Source organism: Schistocerca americana, chromosome 7 (genome assembly GCF_021461395.2).
Source record: "Schistocerca americana isolate TAMUIC-IGC-003095 chromosome 7, iqSchAmer2.1, whole genome shotgun sequence".
Lineage (NCBI taxonomy): Eukaryota > Metazoa > Arthropoda > Insecta > Orthoptera > Acrididae > Schistocerca > Schistocerca americana.
This window is the reverse complement of record NC_060125.1, coordinates 142,121,131-142,132,196: the sequence shown is the minus strand read 5'-3', so window position 1 is coordinate 142,132,196 and position 11,066 is coordinate 142,121,131. Positions and strand designations below refer to the sequence as shown.

Here is an 11,066-nt window from a genome sequence, read left to right as displayed (position 1 = left end):
GCAGAAATCTTGAAATTTCATTGGAGAGGTGGTCGCAGTAGTGGCAAAACATATCTAGAGATTGTACAGCGCTCGCAATCATTACTGTCGTTGCTGGATGACTTGGAACTTCTCCAAAACCTGAGAGAGAAGTTAGAACTGCAGTTTTAGACACTCTGCCTCATGCTCCCATGAACGACGGTCTTGCTGTCATCCTCACGGGCTGCACATGATAAAAGGGACCAGTACACTACAGATCTCCGCCCACAGCCGGCGCGCACGGAATCGAGTGATGGGCGTTTATCTGCTGAGATTCGGGTAGCAATGCTTTCTCGTGGAGTAGTTTGCGGGGCGTGGTATATGTTAACTTTGTCGAGTTAGTCGTAACGGTAATTGACTACTGCAGTTAGTTTTTCGAATTGCAGGATACCTTTTGCATCTGTGAAGAATGTTTGATTTCCGATTTCATGTTTCGTTACAACTTTCCGGTATTCTATCTTGTTGAAAGTTTTCTCACTTGAATGCTCGTTAATCGATATAAACAGCTTCTTTTATAAGCCTGTATTTTCATTTAACAGAAAGACGCCACGTTTAACTAAACTGTGCTGTTGTGAAGTGGTTGACCAATGTATTTCATACAGAACTATTTACATTTAAAGATGAGGTTACCCCTGTTAAATTCAGAAGTTAATAAGTAGTTATCCTTTACGCAACTTGTTTACTGTCTTTTATAAGGAAACTTGCATGATTGCATAGGGAGCTTCATTTCATTTTCTGATCAAAGATACTTTAATTTTGCATTCTCAGCATATGCACACTACGGCCAGAACCACTCCACCTCACACTTCCTAAACGTGAAGTTGATTTATAAGCAGCCAAGAAAGATTCAGGCTACATGGAATGGCATTTATAGCATATTACTCAATGACAAACTAGGTCTGATTGTTAATATCGATTTGCATCACACACTGCCTGTAACTGCCGAGCTATGTAATACATTGCAGTAGTAAATTAGTGAACTAATAAAGTAGAAGGTTAAGACGGAAAAGATTAAAATCTTATTTTATTTTGTGAGGATAATGAGGAATTCTAGATGTACACTCGGAATATACGAATTGTTCTTTCAACTAAATGTCTAAGATGAGCAATCAGTTATTTTTAGAATGAGCATACGAGCCTCATGTCTCACGTTCTAAATAGGCGTCAAGACGAGTATATAAAACAGACGAAAGACTAGTCGAATATGCGTAGCGAAAAGTCTCACTGCCATTTGTGGTGGTTAGATTGCCAGCAACGTGTCCATGGACACCCTACTGAAAGCTCATAAGAAGCAGTTCTGCTGTTATACCCTTGATAACTGGGTTGCCAATTGCAATATGCTAATCAAACACTGCAGTTAATGGCACAGATGTCTTTAGGAACGAACAGATTTACAAATGGCATAACTGACCTTCTGATCTGTCACCCACAGAGCATGTCTGGCAAGACGAAAGCTTCGAGACCGACACAGCAAGGGTTTCATTCAAGAGATTCGTGAAAAATGCGTTTGGTGTCTGGTTGCTTCCGAGCCACAACGTATAAAATAAAGTCTCAGTGTCGTTAGGGATCACACGTCTTACTGATGTTGATATAGAGTATTAGTTCAGGATGGAAACAATGTTTAATAATTAATACCCGATATGTGATGAACGACGCCTAAAAAGTCAGATAAACATCGGAGTGGAGACACGTGATGTATCCCATCCTGTTTGGGTCAGTTCATATACAAATAGCGTGATTAATAAAGGAAGAAAAATGGAAGACTATGACGGAAGTGATAACCGGCTAATGGTTCTCACTGTTGCTATTTTTGTGCGCATGGGAGAAACGATGAAAGAAATAAAAGAAAATCACTAATGTGGAAAGTAGCTGCTTGGCACCAAACGTCGATATTGACGTTCACAGTCTACCTACCTGTAATAATCTACAGTAAGGAGAATTTAGAGAAACTCTTAACAAGTGGATAGGTTTCATAAGACAAATTTATGCTTCACGTTAAACAAATCCAGAGCTTATTGTTAATTATTGGTGTTAATTATTGGTAAAACGAAGTAACGATTTTCAACATAAGATAACAGAGTATGATGGGAAGACGTTGTACACTTTTAACTAAATCTGGACAATTGTTACGTAAGGCAACGAGAACAATGAACAGATTAACAGTAGATGAAAGTCTTATTCGTTTTTAAATTGGCCGTTATTCTAAGTCAGTGCTGTTATATGCACTTGACCATACAAAGGAGACAATTTCATAATTCAAGTTACTTATAATTGCTTACAATCACCTTAAGCATCAAGGTTGCATACCAAGGCCCCAAAGATATTTGTGGCAGTAAGTTATGACGACGATATGACCTATCGCGCTTTTGAAGTACGCACTAAGTAGCTGTCCTTGAATGCCACAATTTGGGAGATAAGTGTCCGACACGCCGTATAAGAGGAGGTCGGTGTGCTCACTGATGGCACTTGTATTTGAGGCAACCAGCGTAGTAGAAACCACTGCAGCCATGAAGGCGTCCCTTGTCCTGCTGATCGCTGGAGTGTTACTCGTGGCGTACTGCACGCCGTTCGCTGTCGCAGACGATGAAGAGGAACCGGTGGATGAAGCAGCCGAGAACGGAGACGCTGATGACGACGGCACCGACGGCTCAGCAGACGACGACGCCGTCGACAGCGGTGATGAGGAGGGTATAAGTGGAGAGAGCAGGCGGGCAGCCAAAGGTAAACAGCAGCTGAGGCGTGCAGGCAATGCAAGGGGCTAATTGCCGTACCATTCACGGCATCAGGTTATGGTGTAGACTGCGAGTCTGAGTGTACTTTCTTGTAGGTTTAAGTCCCTGGTTGATAATCTATATTATTCTGATACTTTGAACACTGAAGTCATTCGTCTCTAGACAAGACAGGTGGTTCGAGGATATTTGTGTGTAGTATTATACCATTAGTGCATACATTAAATATGCATGTTGTGTTTTGAGCAGCACACACTATTCATTACTGAGCTAATCATTTAGTTGCCTGTCATTTAACCTTTGTTGTAATCAGAATGAAAATTACTGCAGTTACGCTTTCTGGTAGAACAATATGTCTATGCCAACACGCAAGTTTACAAAAATAGTTGAAAGTTCACTGAAATATGGTTAAACGTTAATTATATGTTTCGAAGACTCTTAGTGACCGTCAGTGAGATTTTATGATGTCTTCTTACCACAGTTTTTTAAAGCGCTTTGACATGTTTCAGGAGTGATATTTAGAGCGAGTTACAGAAACTGAGTTTTAGCATCAAAATGCCTTAAGTCTTACAGCTTAAGATGTGTGCATACTACCGATCTCTACAAGTAGGTATATTTAGCAATGATGGAATTGAAGTTATCACAGGTACATAGCTTATACCTGTCTGAGTTTCATCGCGATTATAAAGATACAGGGTGATTCATATCACCGTTTAGGAAACCAAAAGTGACGTAGATGACTCTGAGATAAGTAATTTGACATGAGACACATATGATCGCAAGTTTCAGGAAATCCCCAAACCAAGTGGATGACAAATGTAGCACACGTGATGGTATCAGGGGATGCATACTTTAATGTAAGTGCAGTAGCTAGATCAGTCTATCCACACTGTAGTGGCACTTCTACACATTGCTCCACGTGGTTATTCTGCGTTTATTCTTGCTTTATACAGTGCGATACTGTAGTGTTCATGGTAGTGGCACTACAAGACTATGGTGAATCTATCTACCATTAGGAAAACGTAGTACGCTAGCAGAGTAGTGTTTAGTACTGACCGCTACCACTGCACCTGTGGGGAGGTACATAAACTGGTCATGTAACATGTGCAAAGTTCGTCAACCACAATTAGGATATGTGCTGACGTTTTTGGTTCCATGTATGTTGTATTAAATTTCTTGTCTCAGAGTCTTATACTCCGCTTTGAGAGTTTTTAAACATTAATGAAAATCACCCTGTATATATCAGATCACTATGGTATAAAATAGCAACCTAAAGCTACACTGTGTATAGCTGGATATGCTACAAACAAAAGTTATAGCATAGAGCAGTGCTCTTGATATTTGAAGCAGCAATTACTCCAAAGGAAATCAGTCAGAAAAACAAGTTATGTGTGATCAAATTCTTCAGTGTGTTATATACTTACAAAATTTAAGGTTAGTATCTGTGTCAACTGTAGATGAAAGTTTTTCTTAAGCCGACTAACATTTTCTGATGAGACAAGAGAGTACGCAAGTGTCAGAGGAACATCATATTTTTTGTTTATTGTTGAGCAGGTGTTCACGCCCGGGCTGGCCACATGAAACATGCACGTGCAGGCAGCCGAAACATTGCATCCAGAGCTGGAAGGAGACCCCATGCCAGGTCAGGCGCCGCCCGCAGAGCTGCACACAGCAAGTAGTCGCTGTTGCTGAGGGAGCACCACACTGCAGAGGCGCAGTCTGGAGCTGCTCCCACTGTCCTGTACCCTGCACTCATGTGGAGAAAATAAAGCACCACTGTACTTTCTGGCAAACATATGTGTCTATTACCCGTTGTCCTATAAATTTAAGATTAAGTGCACACATAGGTAATAACTTAAAATGGAAAAAAGTTGCAAAAGTTCCAAACTCTTATAAGTGTTCCAGATTTCGGGTGTAAACGAGATATGCGGCCCGATACTATACTACCAGTATCATATTATTATCTGTGTATGTTGCACAGTGATGTGAATGGCAGTTTGGATTTCCGCTTATGGAGTCATAATCTACAGTATAGAGCGCTAGGGTGTATACCCCAGTATCATATTGAGTTAGTGGTTCTGAAGACGCAAGAAAAGAAGTCCTTGTAGTAATTGCACATATTGTGATTTTTAATTGTTATAACATTTCCAAAACTACAGACATGACTGCAGCGAGCTGTTGCATGTCCAATATAGAGGCGGAATGAGAATCTGATTTTAGGCTTTGACGGTAGTATGCCTCTTAATCTTTTTCCAAACTCAGCTCAATACATAAGGATATGTGAGTTCAAAAAAATGACCTGAAAATGTGGCCTTTGTCTAGACAATCATTACGCAAGGAGTAACTGATAACGCTATTTGAGAACGTTTTTAAAAAATATGCAGTACAAAATAATCAAATTTTGCAATTGGAACAATGGGAGACATGAATGAATACTGGAAAGAATTTAGGGCCAGAGCTACTTCTCAAAGTTTTATAGCTTTGTTCAACGAAAGTATACTACATATGACATGGATGTAGACCAAGACCAATGAGAATGTGAGCCTCAATCTGATAGTCAATTGATGTGTGCCAAAGAACATAAAATATAATGATTATGTCAGATGTAATCTCGAAAACAAGTTGTCTCAGAATCTCAGCTACACTATTTACTTTCTGAGATGTATGCAAAGATTTCAACGATCTTCTGCTGACTGCTGTTTGGGACAGCGTCTGCTGATTGCACTTTTACTATACATGAACTAATAGTCCTGTTGATGTCAGAGTTAACAGTAAACTTCGTGTACGAATTAAACGCAGACTCTAGACTGAATAATAAATCATGTGTACAGTAGAAATTTAGCATTAATTTTAAAAGTGATTTTGGAAGGAAGATAAATGATACACCTTTTAACTAAATACCTATCACTAATACTCAATTCAAAAAAATAACAAATGAAGGATTACACAATCCGCCCGGTGACCATGTGGTAGAAAATGCCACATTATCTGAGAAACTGTACAAAGAAAAATTCTTCACATAGCGGCAGATAAGAACGCCTTTGAATAAGCGGTATTGTGATGTAGCCATCACCTCCGACTGTACTGGTAAACGAAGGAGAATCAAATACTATACCTCAGACATGGCTCATAACATGTCTCTTTGAACAAAACAAGTTAAGTATGAATACAAATGAAGGCCTACTTAACACCCTGAAAGATTGCATACAGAGTATTGTACCAAGCTGCGAAAGGCTTTCTGGAACTTCACCATAATGCAGATCGGTCCTCACCAGTGGTCATCCCAGTTACTGCTCGCACTGAAGTTGACCCTTCACCTGTGGTAGAGTGGAACGTCGCCCTGGAGCGAAGCAGGCGGCGAAAGACTTCCCAAGCGGCAGCACGTAAGGCCTACCCCGGTTTGTCTGACAAACAGGCTTGCGGACCTCTGGTACAGAGCCGAGTGGAGGGTCTGAATCAGAGGCTCAGACGGTTCTGCGACCATGTGGGCTGCAGATTCATCTACGTGCGCCAAAGTGTGGTTGGCTTTCGTGTTCCACCGAATAGGTCAGATGTCCACTATACGCAGAATGCGGCTACACGAGTAGCGGGGGCTGTGTGGCGTGGACTGGGCGGTTTTTAGGTTAGATGGTCTCGGGGAAACACAAGTAGGGCTTCAGTCACAAAGGGTGAAGGCTGAACACAGGAAGAACGTGGATACAGGAACCATTGTTATATCGTTTGTTAATAGTCGTAGCTGTGTTTTTGAGAGTACCAGAGCTTTAAGCACTAATAGAAAGCACTGATACTCAAATTGTTATAGGCACTGAAAGCTGGCTAAAGCCGGACATAAGCTCAGCCGAAATTTTTGCGAAGAACCTAACGATGTTCCGAAAGGATAAGCTAAACACGGTTGGCGGAGACGTGTTTGTTGCTGTCAGAAGTGGTTTATCTTGTCGCCAAACTGAAGTAGAAACTTCCTGTTATTTTGTATGGGCAGAGGTCACTGTTGGCAACCGGAATAAAATAATAAATTGATCGTTTTACCTACCTCCCAATTCAGATGATACAGTTGCTGAAACGTTCAAAGAAAACTTGAGTTTGATATTAAACACATACCCGACCTATACGATAATAGTTGGTGGTGACTTTAATTTACCCTCAATATTTTGGCCTAAATACATGTTTATTTCCGGAGGTACGCATAAAGTATAATCCAAAATTGTGCCTAACGCATTCTCTGAAAATTGTTTCGAGCAGTTAGATCATGAGCCCACGCGAAGAGTAAACGTTCGTGGAAACACACTTGACCTCTTAGCAACAAACAATCCTGAGTTAACAACCAGCATCAAAACCGATTCAGGGGTTAGTGAACACAGAGTTGTCGTAGCGAGATTGAACACTGCAATCCCCAAATCCTCGAAAAATAAGCGAGAAAGAAACCTATTCAAAAAGCAGAAAAAAATTCACTTGAAGCCTTCCTAAGAGAAAATCTCCACTCATTTCAAATTAATAAAATAAGTGTAGACCAGATGTGGCTTCGATTCAAAGAGATAGTATCGGCAGCAATTTAAAGATTTATGCCAAATAAATTAACAAACGACGGAGCTGATCCTCCTTGGTACACAAAACGGGTTAGAACACTGTTGCAGAAACAACGAAACAAACATGCCAAATTGAAACAGACCCAAAATCCCCAAGATTGGTGATCTTTTACGGAAGCTCGAAATTTAGCATGGACTTCAATGCGAGATGCCTATAACAGTTTCCACAACGAAACTATGTCTCGAAACCTGGTAGAAAGTCCAAAGAGATTCTGGTCATATGTGAAGTATGTTAGCGGCAAGAAACACTCAATGCCTTCTCTGCCCAATAGCAATGGAGATACTATAGAAGACAGTGCTCCCAAAGCAGAGTTACTAAGCACAGCCTTCCGAAATGCCTTCACAAAAGAAGACAAAGTAAACATTCCAGAACTCGAATCGAGAACAGCTGCCTAATTGAGTTACGTAGAAGTAAATATCTTCGGAGTAGTGAAGCAACTTAAATCAGTTAATAAATGCAAGTCTTGTGGTCCAGACTATATACCAATTACTTTCCTTTCGGCGTATGCTGATGCAGTAGCCCCATACTTAACAATCATATACAACCGTTTGCTCGCCGAAATATCCGTACCCAAAGACTGGAAAATTGCACAGGTCACACTATCATTCGAGAAAGGTAGTAAGAGTAACCCACTAAATTACAGGCCCATATCGTTAACGTCGATATGCATCGGGATTCTAGAACAGATATTGTGTTCGAACATTATGAATTACCTCGGAGAAAACGGTATATTGACGCACATTCAACATGGGTTTAGAAGGCATCGTTCCTGTGAAACACAACTAGCTTTGTATTCACATGAAGTGTTTAGTGCTATTGACAAGGGATTTCAGATCGATTCCGTATTTCTGGATTTCCAGAAGGGTTTTGACACTGTACCACACAAGCGGCTCATAGTGAAATTGCGTGCATATGGAATATCGTCTCAGTTATGTGACTGGATTTGTGATTTCCTGTCAGAGAGGTCACAGTTCGTAATAACTGACGGAAAGTCATCGAATAAAACAGAAATGATTTCTGGCGTTCCCCCTATATAAACGATTTTTGAGACAATTCGAGCAGCCGTCTTCGGTGGTTTGCAGATGACGCTGTCGTTTATCGACTAATAATATCATCAGAAGATCAAAATAAACTGCAAAACGATATAGAAATAATATCCGAATGTTGCGAAAAGTGGCAATTGACACCAAATAACGAAAAGTGTGAGGTCATCCACATGAGTGCTAAAAGGAGTTCGTTAAACTTCGGTTACTCGATCAATCAGTCTAATCTAGAAGCCGTAAATTCAACTTAATACCTAGGAATTACAGTTACGAACAACTTAAATTGAAAGGAACACATAAAAAATGTTGTGGGGAAGGTTAACCAAAGACTGCGTTTTATCGACAGGACACTTAGAAAATGTCACAGACCTACTAAGGAGACTGTCTACAGTACGGTTGTCTGTCCTCTTTTAGAATACTGCTGCGCGGTGTGGGATCCTTACCTGGTAGGACTGACGGAGTACATCGTAAAAGTTGAAAGAAAGGCAGCACGTTTTGTATTATCGCGAAGTATGGGAGAGAGATTCACAGAAATGATACAGAATTTGGGCTGCAAATCATTAAAAGAAAGACGTCTTTCGTTGTGACGGAATATTATCACGAAATTCCAATCACCAACCTTCTTCTCCGAATGAGAAAATATTTTGTTGACACCAACGTTCACAGGGAGGAACGATCACCACGATAAAATAAGGGAAATCAGAGCTCGTACAGAAAGATATATGTGTTCACTCTTTCCACGCGCTATACGAGTTTGGAATAATAGAGAATTGTGTAGGTGCCAGATGAACCCCCTGCCACGCACTTGAATGTGATTTGCAGAGGATTCGTGTAGCTGTAGATGTAGTTTGTAGTGTGAGAATAGCCATCAGAATGTAATGTCAATTCAGTTACCTAGAGTCCATGAGCAAGTTGGGACACCAGTCGTCCAGAACAGAACATGTGGAACTCACGAGATGAGAAGATCACAAAACTAAGGACAACACTTTGTCCACTATAAAACAAAGCCCATAAACACGTGACACAGTACATGCTGTTCTGTGACTGATCCATACTCAGTGTCTGCAAAGTATAAGTTTGTGGACATGCTATCACTCGAATAGTCAAAGACTGGATGCATTAAGCAATCGATAGTTCTGGTAGGAAAAGCTTTTGAACAGACTTGCGAGCATGAATTCATATAAGAATCGATAAATTGATCATTGAAATTTTAAGGAAAAGTTTTCATCAAACACCCCTTAGATTTACAGCAAATCTCGAATGCTATTTTGCAGGGTGGTCAGCATTCCAGAAGTGGTAACTTAACCTCCGGCATGCACCTAACACAAACACAATAATTATTGAGTAATTACACTAACATATAATGGACTGATACTCTAATAGCAATGTATATCTTTATGGGTCCATATCAACAGACCATCATTATTTTAAATAACTGTACTCTTAGTAACATTTCCTGAAAAGAGTAAAAATTATATGGCATCATTACCAGATCAACAATGTTACTTCAGACATATATCTTGTGAGTAAACCAGATCTCCCAAGAGCAGTTATCATCCATTTTAAGTGAATACATATCAGAACGCAATGCTTCTGAAATCACACACACACAGATATATATACATATGCACCAACACACACACATAGACACACACACACACACACACACACACACACACACACACACATATATATATATATATATATATATATATATATATATATATATATATATATATATATATATATCGTTTGTCTGAAACATTTATGAATACAGTATAAATAATCTTTTTTTTATGGAAAAGAACGCAAATACCTACAAATGATACAAATTTTTAAGAAACCAGAACTTTTTGTGGCTCTCCTCCTGAATTTGTTACTTAAGCACCAAACAACCTAGTCTATTACACTTTCAATATCAGTCTGCTGTCGAATGAGTGGATGTAAATTATGTTAATGACATTGTTTACAGTATTGCTCCGTGTAGAAAACGATGCATGTAGAAAATGAAGAGGCTGTTTCTAGAATAAACTGTTTCTTCAACTCTAGTTAATCATTGTTCACAAACAGAATCATGGAGTACAGAACCATCTGTGTTGCGCCTGACAAGGAAAACATGATTGTGGAGACCGCAGTCAGAAGAATGGCTTAGATTTCAGTCCTACATGATATCTTCTCAAGCCATGGCAATGTAGGACGTCTGCAGTGCACTAACCACTGGCAGTCACTCCTAATATTAACATTTCAATCAACATTTTGTCAGCTAGCACCTCACCCAGTCTGGAGTGTCTGTAGTATTAGTCCAGTGGGAATGCCATAGAGCATGATTGTTTGATATGCTATTTGTGTAGTGTGAGTGCCCACAATTTTGCTGGTAAAGATAGCAATTCCATTCAAAGCATGACCCATTCTCATGTGTGACCTCACATTATCTCATAGTGATCATCTTGTACTCATATCTCAACACGAAAATATTTGTAAAGACTGCTAGTACAATGTTAAATAAAGACACAACAAAAAAATTTCGATTTGAATTGTGGTAGAAGTAGATCATCACAGCCTTAATTAACACAAATTTTTTCCTTGACATTTATAGTAATTATAAGACCAACAGTGCCAAAGCTCCAGGATAACGACATTCACATTAATGAATATATGCAACAATTAAAATACTGCCTCAACAAAGTAAGGA

At 39.7% G+C, this 11,066-nt stretch overlaps 1 protein-coding gene across 1 annotated transcript; it reads left to right on the top strand.

Annotated features, from left to right (window-relative positions):
* The first annotated feature begins 2,505 nt into the window (after window positions 1-2,505).
* Window positions 2,506-4,540, top strand: LOC124621824. The gene is made up of 2 exons (XM_047147263.1): window positions 2,506-2,739; window positions 4,302-4,540. The coding sequence occupies exons 1-2, from the start codon at window positions 2,526-2,528 to the stop codon at window positions 4,424-4,426; spliced, it is 339 nt and encodes a 112-aa protein (XP_047003219.1). The 5' UTR covers window positions 2,506-2,525; the 3' UTR covers window positions 4,427-4,540.
* Window positions 4,541-11,066: the final 6,526 nt, after the last annotated feature.